Source organism: Macrobrachium rosenbergii, chromosome 11 (assembly GCF_040412425.1).
Source record: "Macrobrachium rosenbergii isolate ZJJX-2024 chromosome 11, ASM4041242v1, whole genome shotgun sequence".
Lineage (NCBI taxonomy): Eukaryota > Metazoa > Arthropoda > Malacostraca > Decapoda > Palaemonidae > Macrobrachium > Macrobrachium rosenbergii.
This window is the reverse complement of record NC_089751.1, coordinates 48,136,127-48,154,348: the sequence shown is the minus strand read 5'-3', so window position 1 is coordinate 48,154,348 and position 18,222 is coordinate 48,136,127. Positions and strand designations below refer to the sequence as shown.

Genomic DNA, 18,222 nt, shown 5'->3' with positions numbered 1-18,222 from the left:
AGCTAGATTGCAAGTTGTGTGCAAAAGAGTGGGAAGAGGCTTTAATTGTTATGGAAGCTAAGGTGGGAATGTTCATAGCGATTGTTGCGCCATCTTTTCTTTATGGAAGAGAATTGAAGATAAAGGTTGAGACTAGTGAGGTGTAGGCTTGGTATATTTGGCATATAGTGAACCATAAGGGTAAATAGGAGAGCATAACAGGTTGGATTAATGGTTTGAGATGGTTTGGTCATGTGGAGAGAATTGAATATGATAGTATAATGAAGAGAACGTATAATTCCGAGGGCTTAATATCCAGGAAGCAGGAGTGTATGATATGGATAATGGAGAGATTTTTTGCACTGGGTTATTGAAGTTCTAATGTGGACGAGATATATATATATATATAATATATATGTATATATATATATATATATATATACTGTACACAAACATTACATTATATATATATTCATCTAATCCTCTCGTAGTAATAAAAAAAAACAGAATTTTGCGTGGCGTTTTTCATAACAAAGAACCACAATTACCAAAGTAACGAAACCAAATGTCATAATTCAGGAGTAAACCACACGGCCGTACCTGTTACTGGCCAAACGTGAGAATGGGTTGCTGGGATTTTCAAGCACTGAACATGAAACCACAATCTCGGGCTCAGAGCAAAGTCGAATTGCTTCTTTTAAAAAGTCAGATGGTTCGTTGCCTGTTTCCTTGGACCTCTATTCTAGAGTATGGCGTTTAGAGTATGTTGTGTTCTCTGTTTACGAATGTTATCAATGAGTTTTGTGTTTTGTTATCAATACCAGGCAGTGTTATCTTGTACGTGTTTTGAACACCTACTTGACAGTGTCTTGTAATCTCATGGGTTATCTATTTTGTTACGTCTTATCTGTACTTCCTTTGCAATGTTATCGTCTTTCAACATGTGGTGACACTGTGATATCGATGCCATTTTAACCACTGTTATCGTGTTTGTGATGGATGAATCTTGGCCTCCATTAGGGTGCGTCCACTCCACAGTAGAATGTCATAAACACATCATAAACAGGTTGGATCCAAGTCAGCAACTTACTGGTATTCTTAACCGGTGCTTCGTACGATTATCCAGCATTTGCCAAAGATTCTTCTTCACTGTCATTGGCTTGTTTTCAGCCAGTTCGTTTTATGGATGTGATAAATTGCCGTTGTGTTTTATGACATGCTTCACAGTTATGTGGACTTACCCTTAGACTCATAACTTCTAATAAGCGACAGCTGTCTGATTTGTGTCACTCTCTAGTAGGGGTATCAGGTATTAAGCTCCGTAGGGGGGTAGTGTCGTCAGTGCACGTCATGCTGTGCACTGTAGGCATTACTTATGGATCTTTGCAGGTTCCCTTCAGCCCTTAGCTGCAACCCTTATCATTCCTATTAGTGTACCTTTGTTTATAATCTTTCTTCTTACTTTCCACCCTCTCCTAACATTTGATTCATAGTGCAGCTGCGAGGTTTTCCTCCTGTTACACCTTTCAAACCTTTTTGCTCTAATTTCCCTTTCAGCTCCGAATGACCTCGTAGGCCCCAACGCTTGGCCTTAGGCCTTAATTTTATATTCCATGCCATTCCTTAGACTCACAGCTTGCGAAAAGCGACAGTGGCCTAATTTGTATTACCTGCAAGTACGAGGTGTTAGGTATTAAGTAGAAGCCTGAAGTAGGCAAAAACTGTGGGTCATTTTTACTTAGGATTTTACCTTAAGACGCCGTGAGAGGATTTAGAAGTTTAGTTATTTAGAAGTGTAGTTTTATGCGTCTGGTGTTCTATTTCCTCTTTCTCGGATAATACCGTATTAGGGTTATCAGCTATAACCCACAATGGTTTTAAATGTCCCAAGCATAGAATTACAGCTTAAAAGACCATATACTCTTTTTTGAGCAAGTGCCCGTGCCGGCACAGGGCCAGCTAATCTAACAACTAATGATTTCCGTTTAGTGCTTAGCTTCCGAATCTGCCGTGGAGTTTATGCTAATCAGACATCTGTAAAACAGTAACTTGTACTCGGTCAAGTTGACTCTTCTTATTCCATCCTCGTAGGGAGGGGGAAATGCCGTCGCCGAGGTGCACTGTACGCATTACTTGAGTTTCTTTGCGGCGTCCCTTCGGCCCCTAGCTGCAACCCCTTTCATTCCTTTTACTGTACCCCTTCCAGCCATATTCTCTTTCTTCCATCTTGCTATCCACCCTCTCTAACAACTGTTTCATGGTGCAACTGCGAGATTTTCCTCCCGGTACACCTTTAAATCCTTTCTACTCTCAGTTTCCCTTTCAACGCAGAATGACCTTTCTAAGTCCCAGCGCTTGGCCTTTGGCCTAAATTCTGTATTCCATTCGATTCTTCTTATTCCATAGAAGTAACGTAAATGCTGACAAGAATATAGTTCACTTAAAACTAAACATTAGAAGATTTCAGTTTTGTAAATTAATAATCAAGACCATTCAAATTAATTAGTTGTTTTTTTGGCAAGTGTTTTCAGTTGAGGACTTGAAGATGTGTTTTGTCTATATACAGTGAATATAAACTAGTGTTTTGTCTTTATACAGTAAATACAAACTAGGTATGATTTCAAATAGATAAAGTTATTAGCTCAGCCCAGGAATGTGGTTGCTGTTTGTGATTAATGTATAAACCACAAATCTTCTGTTATTTATGGTGCGCCGTTCACTTTCGTTCTGTTGGCTTTTTTTTTTTTTCTTAGGTTTTTAAGTCATATACCCTAGTTTAACATTTCTTCCTATTGCCACAATGATAAAATTATGCAAATTTTTGTTTGCTTTCATATTTTCTTTTTGTATCGTTTTTCTTCTGTTTTCGCCTCTGTTCTTCCATTCTTTCGTATTTCGTCTTTCCTCGGCTTTGCTTTCCTCGTACTAATCTTTCAAGTTTTCCTGGTAATTTTTCGTTTTCCCTCTTCCTCCTCTCGTGCCGCTCATGCGTCATCCTTGGACGCGGGAAAACTGGATTCTCTCGTCATCACCTTGGTGAGATGTTATATAAGTACCGTGTGTGTCGTGTTTGTAAGTTAGATAACAGCAATTACGACCCATAACTGTTATTGTCAGTCACTGCAAATGCGAGACGTATTCGGGCGGAATCTTCTAATGGCATTGTCGCAAAGCATCATGGGAGTTGGTGTAAACTTGTGCAGGCTTGTAATGGGTCCTTTTATCCGTAAAAAGGAATCGTCGAATTTCCACACAATTTTGCAATAAACTTGAATTTATTCTGAAAAGGTACCAAGCGGTTGGGAATTTATTCTGAAATTATTACCACAGAATTGTAAGACAGACCCTTTGTTTTAGTTTTCTGTAGAAGAAAACCATTGTGCCGGCTTTGTCTGTTCGTCCGCACTTTATTCTGTCCGCACTTTTTCTCTCCGCCCTCAGATCTTAAAAACTACTGAGGCTAGAAGGCTGCAAATTAGTATGTTGATCATCCATCCTCCAATCATCAAACATACCAAATTGTAGCGCTCTAGCCTCAGTAGTTTTTGTTTTATTTAAGGTTAAAGTTAGTCATAATCGTGCTTCTAGCAACGCATTGGGTTAGGCCACCACCGGCCCGTGGTTAAAGTTTCATGGGCCGCGGCTCATACAACATTATACCGAGACCACCGAGAGATAGATCTATTTTCGGTGGCGTTAATTTTACGCTTTATTGCCTGTACAGAAAACTCGATTTCGCCGAAGAAACTTCGGCGCCTTTTTTACTTATAACTTTTTTTATCAGCTTATTTTTTAGAATGTGACTAGCCAATATTCTAAAGTCACCAAGCCTAGCTAAGGCAAGGCCCTGTATGTTCCTTGTTGAAATACGGGTTTGTTCAGAGAAGGTAAATGTGAAAACTTTAAACGTCATGAAAATGCCAACAGTGATATAGATTCTGGATTTCATTCACCAGTTTATTTATGGAATACCACAAGGCCGTGAGCAGTGCAGTTTGCAACTGCTACAATCACCGCAAGCAATTTTTTTCACCGTTGTTTATACTTGACCCACGAAACTCGAGGAGCGTTCTTTGCGCGTCATGTTTTATAATGCGCAGTGGGAAGGGCGACCCGATTACCGATGAGAAATGGCAGTATCGAATATCAATGACTGTTGTCAGAGGAAAGCCTCTTGTGTCACTGCACGTAGTCGTTTTTGTGAATGCTCGTAAGTTCATTTGTTTGTTTGTTTCGGTGAGAGGCATTATTATAAGGAGCCCGCCGTCGGAATAGTGATGAATGAGCGGGCCGTTTCGTAACGGAATCTGTTGACTGTGACAGATTGTGACACCATACATTAAACATGTGGCATATGGGTCGGCACGATTCGGTTGTTGAACCCTGTGACCCCCGATTCCACGCAATACAGTCATATTTTGTTATGTCATGTATATATATATATATATATATATATATATATATATATATATATATGTGTGTGTGTGTGTGTGTGTGTGTGTGTGTGTGTATGTATGTATGTATGTATGTATGTGTGTGTGTGTGTGTTGGTGTGTGAATGTGTATTGTCGTTGTTGCTGTTATAAGGTTTTGTTGGTACTGTCTTTTTATTTGAGAGAGATGCTCCATATGTGGAAGCTACAGGCCACTTGATTGAAGCATGAAACTAAGAGCTTCAATTAATTTACTTATTCACCAATGGATAAGATACGTCAAAGGCCATGATTATTCGGTAATAACGCTACAGCAGATCTGTAAGTCATCGGAATTCAGTAACGCGATGAAAATCCCTTGCCAATGCTTCGACATGATTAAATTAAGGTTCGTGGGTGAACGTGGTTCCTTTCGTCTACGCATCCTGAGTGCCATTTGATATTGTCACATATGTCTGCTACAACGCCCTAGGTCAAAAAAAAAAAAAAAAAAAAAAAAAAAAAAAAAAAAAAAAAAAAAAAAAAGTCTCAGTACCAGTAGCCTTTGTTTTGACGAACTTTAAAATGGGAAGCTTCCAGTCCTTCGTCTGGCAGCCACATTTGAATTATTCATCAGCCTGTGATTTGGTTCATTGCCTTTTTTGTTGTTGTTTTAATAAACAAACAAAACCATATAGTATTTGACAGTGCGATCCAGTAGTTACGACGCTCGCTTCACCAGAGAGAGATATCCCGATTTCGATTCTCGAGGCGTATTTGAGCCACGTTCCGTTAAAACTCGTGACTCTTTTGACGTTAGCTTTGGATTATGAACCTGTAGCCGATCGCAGTTGCTGAGAACTAGAGCACCTGTATATACGAGTATATGTTATACATGTATATATATGCACTTGAAAAAGATGCATCCTAGACGACTTTATATACTAGGATACTGTGTCCTGTGTACGTCCTGTTACCAGGCCTGTTTTTTCAGCCGTTACTTGAAGTAGGCGGTATAATCGCGCCTAAAGGCATGGATGATTTCGGGAATTGAGGAAAACGGAAGTTTGGAAATACCAAAACCAGAAATCACTGTTGACATATTATTTTTCTGAGAGTAAAGCGGAGACGTGAGGAATGGACTTGCCAGTTTTGATACTGCGTGACTGAGAGAGAGGATCTTCTTCCAGGCAGCTGGAATACAGCTTCATTTTCTGGATGTGAATAATTCACCTGTGGCGTAGTATTTATAGATGTGAAATTTACATATAAAAAAGGGCAGCTACTCTCAATGAACTCTGTAACTTATCGTGTCCCGTCCCTGTTGTTTTTGGATGTTTCCCAATAAAATCATTTATGAATCCTTCAGTGCACCTCATCCGGTGCACTGACTTACGGTGCAGCTACAACCCCTTTCGTTCCTTTTACTCTACCTCCTTTCATATTCTCTTTCTTCCATCTTACTTTCCACCCTCTCCTAACAATTGATTCATGGTGGAACTGCGAGGTTTTCCTCCTGTTACACCGTTCAAACCTTTTTACTGTCAATTCCCGTTTCAGCGCTGGATGACCTCATTGGTCCCAGTGCTTGGCCTTTGCCCTAAATTCTATGTTCAATTCATTTATGAATCGGAAGTTTTGAAAACTTCATCCATTCCCGAAACTGGGCCAAGAAGTCCAGCATTTACCCACTACGCTATCACGGAGAAGGTTGTGTTCCAGATCACACGTACTCAATCAGATGTACATTTTTATCTACCGCTGAGTTGGGCACGCACACTCAGGTAACGTGATACTGAGGTTTTCTCTCTCTGAATGTTTATTTAGCTGATGATAGACCTGTTCTCACACCTGCACAGGTTTCAAGTTTAGAATATATATATATATATATATATATATATATATATATATATATATATATATATATATATATATATATATATATATATATATATATATATATATATATATATATATATATATATATATATATATATATATATATATATATATATTCTTCGTTTAACGTGCTTTTTCCCATTTTTCATAATATATATATGTATATATATATAATATATATACATACATACATAAATATATACGTACATATATAGATAGATTACTATATATATGTTTTTCTTGTTTTTTCTGTTACCCCATTCCGTGGAGACATGCTGAGCATAGCACTAGTCTCATTAAATTCTAGAAATAATGAATGACTTTATTGAATTTGTTTTCCATTTCACTTTCCGTACGACGGTAATATGATGGATAAGGAAGACGCCATTTAGTACAAAAAAGATTTTATTTACAAAAGTCAAATTTATCACAAGTAAATAAAACATCCTTAAATTAGGTAAGATATCACAACCGGTTCTGAACCAGATATATTGCATCACGTCATCAATTTGTGATATGAACAGGTATATAAAATAATTTTATAGCTACAGGCAGTAAGAGGGGAGGTGAGCCCAGGATACAGTGAAGATTCACATTTTAAGGGAGTCCTTTGGTTTGTCATGTGTGTATGTAGGAATTAGATTGAACCAAGTCTTTGACGTTTGTCAAACAACAACAGTAATGTCATTAATAAGATAGAAAAAAATCTTATTGATAATTGCACTCACGTGAATATGTACAGGCATATTAATATTCCTTTATCTTTATGGATTTAAATGCATTTACCACTTTGCACACAGAGTTAAACCGGTCTCCATTTCCTTAGAAACATTACAAAAACTGTACATTATATATATATATATATATATATATATATATATATATATATATATATATATAATATATATATATATATATATATGTATATATATATATAATAGTTTCCAGTTTGTCATAGTTAAATGCATTTACCACTTTGCACACAGAGTTAAACCGTGCAAGCACATGTACATGCGAATAGCGTGTGTACATAATTTCCAACATACTTAAGCGTTCTAAGTACATGTGTTACAAATATGGACATATGCGTTCACACAGTATAATATATCCTGTGCAAACATATATACAAATATATGCGGTGTCTTCATCGGAATTTATTATTTTGCTTTCCCCAACGTAAGCATTTTCCATTTGACAGGTTTTCCTATAATGATGATTTTCTGGGTGATTATTAGAATACTGAAGGGGGGGGTAAAAAAATTTTTTAATTACCGAGAAGTTATAATATTACCAGATCTTGTTTTTCGGTGATGGTAAAATTTAGACAGTTATAAAACTGGCCACAATTATTTACAAAGTCTAGATTATCAGTTAACTGCAAATAAAAATAGCTCTGTCGGAGAAAAATAACATTTATTTTCTTATTGCCAAGGTAATTCCATATTTACCATAGATTATTCCTCATTTTCCTTATTGTTGACACTGTTTTATAAAAAAAAAGCACTCCGTAAACAGGTGCGTTCTATTATGAATATGGACTAGAAGCGTGGTTCCACGTGAGATTGGACATTGGACATACTACATTACATTAAGGCATTTGTGGAACATGACCCAGATATTTGGGGGGAACTTGAGCTCATTTTTCTGTTTCACTGAAAATCCGGAGCTTTATTTTATGTTTTTTGTGGATTTGAATCGATGGGTTGGCAAAATGTTTAAATGCACCGCAATATCTCCTTCGCGTACTTGATGATGCAGAAGACGCCCGATAAATGCGTTCATCAGTATCCAATATTAAAATAGTTGGCTGTTTTGCGTCCCTCTCTCTCTTCCAATGAACGTCCTTAAACCTAAGCAATAATTTATAATGTATAGATAAATGCTTGTTCACTTGAAACCTTCCATTCATTCATCCATCACGACGTTACGGAAAACATCCACTTCCAGGTAAGACACAAGCCGCCCTTGCACGGTAACATGACCATACAATATCAGGCTGTACAATTGGCTTATATTTCGATGCAGAATTTGTCCTCATGTCTTAGCTTGAGCTGTAAGCCAATACACGCACTGGCCATTTAGAAGAAACTGTTTTGAAATTATTTACAACGGTAGGACTTGGTAAAAAGACCACACTCGACTAGCTCATTTAGATCGTGTCCCCTGCAAGAAATATTCTGAGTTCAGGAGAACACGTTGGATAATTTAACGCTGATGTCAAAGGGGTTCCATGAAACGTTACATTTTCAGGACCCTTTCAAATAGTGAATTGGCACGTCAGTGACTCCCGCCCTTCTTCAGGATTCCGACTCCCGCAAGTCGAGTGACGTAGAGCCCTCTCTCAGATCTACGGTGACTGTATCTTGCGACTGCTCGGTGACCGCAAGGCCGACTTCCTCTTGCGTGGTGCTCGGGGCGGTGGTGTCGTGGCTTATCGTAATTTGCGTTATGTTTTCCTGTGGACTTTCGGTCGCAACTTCTGTCGTCACTTCGGTCGGATCTTCCTTCTTCGATACAGACGACGTCGTCATGTCGGTTGCACCCTGGGTGCTTTCCGTCACCTCCCCTTTCGCCTGGTTAACCTGAGGGTCCGCCACGCCCTCGGTTGAGTAAGGGCGGTCCGCATTACTTAACGTGGTGGTATCCACGTCCAGAGGCACCGCAGGCATGAAAGAGCCAGTGTTGAAGAGGCCGGAGGCGATGTCCTCGTATCTGGAATGGCAAGGAGAGGGACTTTTTAAGAAAGCGGGTTTCTTTGTAAGATCATTACAGACTAATCATGTCATTCGTATCTGAAACTCATTATTAATTAAGTTGAGGAGTCTGATTTTTATTGAGGTGAAAGCTGACAGGCCTGTAGTTTTATATGACATACATACACATATACATATATATATATATAATATATTTATGTATATATATATATAGTATATATATATATATATATATATATATATATATATATATATATATATATATATATAAAATATATATTGTGTGTGTGTGTGTGTGTATGTATGTAAATAAAATCTAACATCTGACTCACAGATATCAGTAGGCAATCTTCGTAAATTATGATGTCAACATTAGTCAAACTTATCAAATAAACATGATAAATAATCGCTTTCATATTTTTTTTAGAAATACGACTCATTTACAGGTGATGTAATTAAACTGATAACCTATAAAAGTAATGTGTAAGAGATTTAAGGACGGCAGAACTTCGAATACTGAGATTATCACAATAAACATCTCCTGTAAATACATAAATATTTATATCTTAGGGTTTGAGTTTTTGAAATGACGACTTAACAGTTTTAAAGTTTGGAAACATAGACGAATACGTAGTGAAGAAAATAACTGATAAAATCAAAGTTATAAAAATTCTAATCAGCTTCCCAAGAATGGGATGTCATGGCCAGCCAGGCAGCCAGTTGAAGGAGAAAGGTAGAAGAAGATCACAAGGTCTTGTTCGGTTACGTTAACGGACTAACCAAAAACGATTCCTTCTGCTCGCAAGCCTAAAGCATAAACTGCTTCGTTTCGTGTGTGTTGTGTTCATTGACTAATATTGCCTGAGGTTTCCAAGTGACGATTTAAGACATATTGTTTTGATAATGCTGAGAGGATCGGAGGAATTTCTCAGCCATCTGACAGCTTTCGCAGTCTTCCATCTCCTGGATTCATTCGTTCTTCTTCTGCTTCTCATTTAGGAGCACAACCAAATGCGAAACAGAACGAGCAAGGGAGCCGTTTCAAAGGCAAAGCTCTACTACCTCCACAACCACTACTACTACTGCTATTCATTCCTTTTTCTCAATCACAGACACCAGTTCGTCGGTACTAATGGAATGTGCCTGAACGTTCCGCACAGAACCGTTGCTGTTCCGGATGATCAGTGGAACGTTCTTTCAGGTTTAAGGTAATACGAGGAGTCGAGGCAATGACCCTCTTTTCCTGTAGCGGAACTTGACGTCGCCCTTCGACTGAGCCGCTTTTTGTGGCGTTATAAGTTTTATTACATGATTCTCTCTCTCTCTCTCTCTCTCTCTCTCTCTCTCTCTCTCTCTCTCTTCTGGAAGCAAGAACATGATGCTTATACAGTGTGTTCGTGCTAGTGATTGTATGCTTATATCAGGATCCTGGCGCATATATCCGTGTCCGTATTTGCTTATCTATCATTTTATATAAAATATATTATATATATATATATATAATATATATACAAGTATGCATGTATATATATGTATATATATAATATATATATATTTACATTTATATGTATACATTCCTTACCCCTTCTTACACCCACCATCATCATTCACTCTTACTCATTCTTTGTGCTTTATCAACTGCATCGCAGACAGTGACCCCAAAAATCTGCGTGGGAATTATCACAGAGGTGAAAATTGTTCACTCAACATCACTGACTGAGAGATTCGCTCCACCGCCTTGGTGTGAAGTTATTTCTTCCTTTCTTTGTCTAATTTATGAAAATTTTAATCCCTGGGTTTGCAAATATCCGCGAAGTGAAAAATGGGAAACGGAAGGACATTAGAAGCAGGGCAGCCCCACTGGTGGCTTCGTTATACACGCTGGGGTATTGTTTAGAGCCTTAGACAGTGTGACCTGTCCCTAACTACAAGGGTTTGAAGACCCAGCTATAAGGGTTTGAAGACCTTGGTGTTCTTACATGGAAATTAGGGCTGGCCTTTGTGAGTTTATTACTAGAACTTCCAGACGGAAGTAACATTTATTTTGATGGTCTTTTTCGTATGATTTTTAATTAGGGTAATTTCACGTTCTTGATTTTCATTAAATGTATTCTGCTTACCTCTCTGAATGCTAACTGTTGAGTCTTCCAAATAATTTAAGTCTGCGACTTGCTTGTTCGCCTTCTTGCATCCTCTTATTTTTCTGATTTTACTTTTTTTTTTCACTGTCTTGAAAAATTCACCAAAAATGGCCTCGTTCGGTACCTCGGTATACGTCATAGACTAAATTAAAACGGCACCTCATTATCGAAATCAATTAATTTCTGAGTCACTGGAGTCTATTTACCACATCAGTGAATCTGTTGGAATTTTAGTTTCTTCGACCGTGGCTGCTCAGCTTTTTCAGGAAATTTACTGTCGTGATATTCTAATGCAATTGTTATTTTTTTCCTTGTGTGAGTATGCGTCTGGAGAGAGAGAGAGAGAGAGAGAGAGAGAGAGAGAGAGAGAGAGAGAGAGAGAGAGAGAGAGAGAGAGAGAGAATTTATTTATCTGGTATTTAATTTGCTGGGTACCTTGGGCGTGTGTCTGTGTGTGTGTAAGAAAGAAACATCCATTTAGCGGGCATGTAATTTGCTAGGAGAGACAGAGAGAGAGAGAGAGAGAGAGAAGAAGAAGAAGAAGAAGGACGACGAAGGAATAAAAAGTAAAGGAAAGCGGGCAGACCCAATAACTCAGTTTATTGAAAGTATTTGAAGGCGCCGTGACTCACTTGGGAGGTTTTTCGTTGAGGACGGAGAAGTAGTCTGGAGGCAGGCCGTCGGAACTCAGAATGGCCTCGTAGCTGGGAGGTTTGTCTTCCATTTCGCCTTGCGACGCCGCTCCGGTTTCCGTGGTGTTATTGTCGCGCTGTTGGGAGAGAGAAGCAGGTTCAGTGTCTCGTTTGCAATGGTGATTGGAATTTAAAAGTAGTTGTCTTACATCATGATTTAAGTTTTTAAGGAGTAGCTTCTTCCTTCATGTTCAAGCAGTTCAGTCGGGTTCCAATGTCATCGTAAGGTTAGAATGAATGCTTGACTTCAAATGTTGTTATTACCAATCTTAATAACAGTAATAATATTCATCACTGTTATATGCATTAGCACCCTGCAACAGCAACAGCAGCAGGTAATTGTAATGCAAAACTGCTTCATATGACGTCAGTAGAGGAGAATAAGATCCAAATTGTTTTGTTGTTTTCTACATAAGCCAATGCTACAAAAAAAAAAAAAACTGCCTTTGACAACCTGCCGATCTGTCATTTTAAACTAAAACTGTCTTATCATTTTTGGGGGAAAAACAGCTAAAACTAAGACTCCTGTGACAAAAGTAAAATAATTGGAGATTGTCTTTGCATGCAAAACACTATGACATTTCAGTGGCCTCTAGAGTTCTACAACCAGCTGTTGTGATTGTCCTACATAGCTTGTTCTCTTGTCATCAAGTGCTGTCTATTCTTATGCAACTTGCATAGGCGCTTTGCAACTGAGTGAACAACTTGCAATTCTGACGGCAGGGGGGGAGGCGGTTTGTGAAGTGTCAAAAACCTTTTTGTTGAATCCTGTAGATAGTTGGGACACAAGATTGCAAATCGCTTCACAAGTAGCAGGCGTCTGTGCGGCCCCAGAACACACACACACACACACACACACACACACACACACACACACACACACACACATATACACATATATATATATATATATATATATATATATATATATATATATATATATATATATATATATATATATATATATGTGTGTGTGTGTGTGTGTATGTGTGTGTTTGTGCGTGCGTGCGTGCGGGCGTGTGCGTTTATGTGTAAAAGACGAGTGTTTTCGAACTCCCACCTCCCAAAAAATTCATTTAATTTCAAATGCTTCTCTCCTCTTAAATATACCAGATTAATTTTCTTCGGTTGAAACAAGAAAGCAATTGAATAAGATCTGTATTACCAAGTAATGGGTCCGTATAATTTTGGCTATGAACAGAAGCATGTCACCAAATTCGCTCTGATGTCACCAGTGCTTAAGCCAAAGTCATATCCAAAAGAAAACCTGCTTCCGCGCACGTCTGTTCGCGTGTCACCTCCCGATTTGCCATAATGCATGAAAATAGTGCTGATATAAAAACACCCCATCGGATCCATTAAACGGTGTATTACGCCATGAAGGCGGTTAGCTCACACAAGATACATATAGTTTCTTGTCGTTGTACGTGCAAGGCTGACAGTTCGTCCTTGAGAATAATTGTCTCCACAGTCAACATCCAAATTCTTCTAGCCACTTTTTTCTCACAAAAAAAAAAAATTTTTTTCTCACTATTATGCTAATGAGATTACGCAAAAATGTTTTGTGTGCCTGTTGAAGAACTTTCTCAGTACTGGGAAAATGGTATTAATCAAGCATTCTCCAGCATTATGGTAATAGGGTTTAGACACCAACAATTTAAATGAATCTCTCCATCTCTGTAATGAGTAAATGACTAAGATAAACATCTATTTACCAAAAGTAATGAATGAAACAAAGATCCATTTAAAATAAAAAGCAAATAAACCCAGTCTCAATTCTATGGAAAACAATCACAGTTTGTTTATACCAGGAAACGGCAAACAAGATAAACCATTATTAGAGCAAAATTATATATTCATACCATCATTCATTTTGTTTTATATTTACATGTTTGTCCATTATTTAATATATATTGCAATTACCATTCTTTCGAGATTTTCAAATGAACAAGAGAGAAAGGGCAGGAGATGTATTAGTTTCCGGTGTAATTTTCATATATGTTGGAGCAGCTTATAGACATATGCATGATGAGAATCTTCGCCTTTATAACAACAATTACGTCATTTTCGTAGCTTCGATTACCGGAATGAGTCAGCGGTTCACACCAGTCCTTTATCTTGTCTTAATATTAACGACCCTTAGTGAAAGGTACGTAAGGTATACGTGACTTTTAGAATAATTTTTGGTGTGAGCAGATGGTGGGCAACATTCTACCTTGCCCTCCCCTCTCTCTCTCTCTCTCTCTCTCTCTCTCTCTCTCTCTCTCTCTCTCTCTCTCTCTCTCTCTCTCTCTCTCTCCCCCCGCCAAGGGGAACAAAAGGTTATTTGTGACGTAATTCGTATTTGTGGCTTCTGTTTTATTTATTTATTTATTTATTTTCATTTTCTGCTAATTACGGACATGACCGCATCAGCATATGGCGCGACCATTAGTTGACAGTTCCGACTCTGCGCTGCGCAATGTGTGTGAAGAAACGTCGTCTGGCGCGTTCCTTTAATTTTCGCCATTTTATTATTCAGTTTATTCGCTGCCATTCAGATCGGATTCCCTCACCACCGTCATTTAGATTTATCCTTTCTCTATCATATTCATTTCCCCTTTTCATTCAGTAGCTAGGTTCGCCCATTCCTTCAACTTTCCTCCCATCTCCGTTTTGCAACCGCTGGCGGCATCATTTCCCTTTTTAAACCCCCCGAACAAAACCGCTTTATGCAATTTATATTTTTAGCTGGACCAGCAGCGATTCGCTTGAACTCTGCAGCTATAAGTTTTCGCAGCTGAAGTTCTTTTGAACGTGCGAGTAATGAAGGTGTGAATCTTCGGTCTTGTTGAAGAGGCAGTCGCGGTTTTATTATCTGTTTAGAAGTTTCTGTGCCATGTATTTTCCCACTGAATCCTTACATTATATGTATGCATGTATGTATGTATGTATGTATGTATGTATGTATGTAAGTATGTATGTATATATTATATTATATTATATATATTATATATATAATATATATATATATATATATATATATATATATATATATATATATATATATATATATATATATATATATATATATATATATATATATAAGATTTAAAGAGATGTTTTGTGATTTACATTACCAGAATCAAAAGGCCATTTTAGATTTCGTTATTAATGGACTAAATGCGGATCCGATCGGATTCTTAGATTCAAAAGGCTTGATTTCATGTCTGGGTCGCAATGTGAAATGAAAAAGAAAAGGCTTAAAATATAGAGATGAAGCATTCAAAAATATCTTCTACATTCATTATGCATAACTGAAAACAAGTTATTCATTAGAATACAAATCATCTAATTTAGCATCGAAAACTGATTATGAGCAACTGAGCACCGAGTAAAGCATTAACCTTATTCTTGACTGATTCGGAACAAGTGAACAATTAATTTTATTTAATAGAATTCAACCGTTTAATTCATCGACTACTGCACGCTGGTAATTAGGATAACAGCTCTGCCTGTCGACTCAGTTATATATGTACAGTATATATATATATATATATATATATATATATATATATATATATATATATATATATATATATATATATATATATATATATATATATATATATATATATATATATATATATATATATATATATATAATTGGTTGAATTCTATTAAATGAAATGAATTATTCACTTGTTCAGAATCAGTCAAGAATAAGGTTAATGCTTTACTCGTTGCTCAGTTGTTCATATGTTTTCGATGGTAAATTAGACTATTTGTATTCTGATGAATAATAATTGTTTTCAGGTATGCATAGTGAATGTAGAAGGTATTTTTGAATGTTTCATCGTTATATTTTAAGCCTTTTCTTTTTCATTTCACATTGCGACCAAGACATGAAATCAAGCCTTGAATCTAAGAATCCGGTCGGGTCCGCATTTAGTCCATTAATAACGAAATCTGAAATGGCCTTTTGATTCTGGTAATGTAAATCACAAAACATCTCTTTAAATCTTTAGAGAATCACGTCGGAACCTGAAATTAAATCACAAAACATCTCGTAAGTCTTAAAAAAAATTAGGTCGAAAGCTGAAGTTAAAAAAATTAGGTCAACCTGAAGTTGTTTCTTGCGTCTGAAACGACCACACACTAAGGCCGAGATGACCTCTGATTCAAGAAGTATACATCAATTTACATTATTTGTCCTCGGTTTTCTCATTTCTGGACCCAAAATTGAAACGCCGGGTTGTCAATCATGCAGCCACCCCCCCCCCCACCTTGCAATTAAGTCACCATAAGTAAGTCACGTGAAGAAGTCGCCGCATAAAGGAATGCCCGAATCCTCGTGTACGAGACGGACAGAGTGGCTCTGTCAAACGGACGGGTCCGTCTACTTTCCGATCTTAATCACAGGGACGCATTGATGTCTCGCCGGCTTCGTCAGCATCTGTCCCTATTAGAGGAGTGAGTTAATTAACTGCTTCTCCTCCCGCTCCCTTATAAAGGGGTTGTAAGTAATAGGGATTTTGGGGGGGGGAGAGCTCTCTACTTTCCACTACCCATTTTAGACGTTGCTGAGGAAAGGGGCCGTGAAGGGGGCATTGCTTCATACCCAGGATCTGTTCAGGTTGCTCTTCCAAAAGTTGAATGAGGAGCGAATAAGACCTTTGCTTTTTACTTCGTAGCCATCGCTGACTCCCTCTCCCTATTTTGGGGATTCGAAAGGCAGGGGGTGGAGGTTTAATTGGGGATCCTCTCCGGCAGGACATGGATTATAATTACGTTGCCTATTTTCCTCTTCCTTTTTCTCGAGGACAGAAATAACTCGCAAATTATACCCGAGACGGCAAAGATTTCAGGTGTCGCCTGACGTTCCGCCTATTGATGGTCATGATGAGTTTGATATCCATGATTTCCAAAGATGCGAAGCCTTCGTGTCCGGGATGTGCTTGAAAATAGAACTTCTCTCTCTCTCTCTCTCTCTCTCAATTCCAAGTAAAACGCATTGAAAATCGAAAACGTGACTTGACCTGTTAGATGATACTAGTTCGACCCTATCTTTTTTTTTTTTTTTTTTTTTAACTAATACGTACTTTTTTTTTTATAGACATTTGAGTAGTAATGCAATTAAAGGGAGTCTTAAATGTAGGATTTTACCCGAGAGAGAGAGAGAGAGAGAGAGAGAGAGAGAGAGAGAGAGAGAGAGAGAGAGAGAGAGGACGCACACTTTCGAGGACATTTAGAGTAGCATTCTGTTGCGTATGGAAGCTGCCACTCTGTTGTTTCTTTCTTTGGAAAACTTCCTTGAAATATTGTGGTTAGGTCCCTATGGTACAAACAGTACGGTACATCCGGTTTGCAACCGCATGGAAAACCGCAACGCAATTTTCTGGAGAATGGGATGTTTTTGTCAGTATCTTGAGATTCCCCGATTCTTGTATCTCGTTTGATCTCGAAGCAGTAAGTATTTTGTCTTAATTTCTCAATCCCTCTTCATCTGCGTAAGGTAAATTGGCGTCGAAAGTATTCTAGACATGAATGTATGTTTGGAAACACTTCTAGGGACAACTGCAGGTGTTGAAACTTCTTAGAATAGTGAAATCGTGGAAGGTTTTAAAGGAAACTGCAGATGTGGAAGTTTTCAAGACACTGGAAACATGGAAGCTTTGTAGAGGTAAATACAGCAAAGTAACTTTTTATATGAGATAACTGTAGGTGAGAACACAAGGGGTAACTGTTGGTTCACAGCTGGATCTCGTATGACGTTTGCAAAAAAGCCAACAGATGGCGTTGGATGTAATCATCCCCGTCTCAGACTTCCAAGTGACCGCATCATAACCAGTACTCCTACTGTTTTTCACTGGTTGTCTCTTGTTTAGTGTCCTATTTCACGCGCCTCCCAGATATCTAGTTTCTAAGGTCCTTTCCAATTGATTTGATACTTAAAGGACAATCAAACATTGGGCATTGGTAACTTCTTCAGTCAGTGCCAGCGCTGATTGGGGCAAGTCACCAGACCAGCCTGAGCGAAATTGGGCTTGTGTGTGTGTGTATGTATATATATATATATATATATATATATATATATATATATATATATATATATATATATATATATATATATATATCTTGTACACAGATATATAGCACTCTTGCAACCTGTATAGCAATTGAGAACAGAGGCCCCATTTGGGGTGCGCTAACGAGTTTCGTGGCCCAAGCAAAACCGGTTGTTGTGTTAACACAAGAGAAGCTGAGGGCTCTAAACTACTGGTGGAGACTTGTCCACGCGGTTTGCTCAAGGCTTTGAACGAAGGTAATACTGTGCCTGAGGTTTGCCGATGTCTCAAGATTGGTTTTCTTGATTTTGGGCAAAGCTTTTGTTTTGCTTTTATTT

The 18,222-nt window shown here is 37.9% G+C and overlaps 2 protein-coding genes across 2 annotated transcripts in view; one reads left to right on the top strand and one right to left on the bottom strand.

Moving 5' to 3' along the window:
- Nucleotides 1-18,222, top strand: part of LOC136843427 (INO80 complex subunit C) — a 277,576-nt gene that overhangs the window by 5,315 nt on the left and 254,039 nt on the right. The gene's annotated exons all lie outside the window — the stretch shown is intronic.
- LOC136843425 (uncharacterized) overlaps nt 7,703-18,222 on the bottom strand; it is a 38,844-nt gene continuing 28,324 nt past the window's right edge. Inside the window, exons 3-4 of the mRNA XM_067111872.1 lie at nt 11,778-11,914; nt 7,703-9,002 (exon numbers count right to left, since the gene is read on the bottom strand). Of these exons, the coding sequence (XP_066967973.1) occupies nt 8,588-9,002; nt 11,778-11,914 (552 nt within the window). The 3' untranslated portion in view covers nt 7,703-8,587. The remainder of the gene's footprint in view (nt 9,003-11,777; nt 11,915-18,222) is intronic.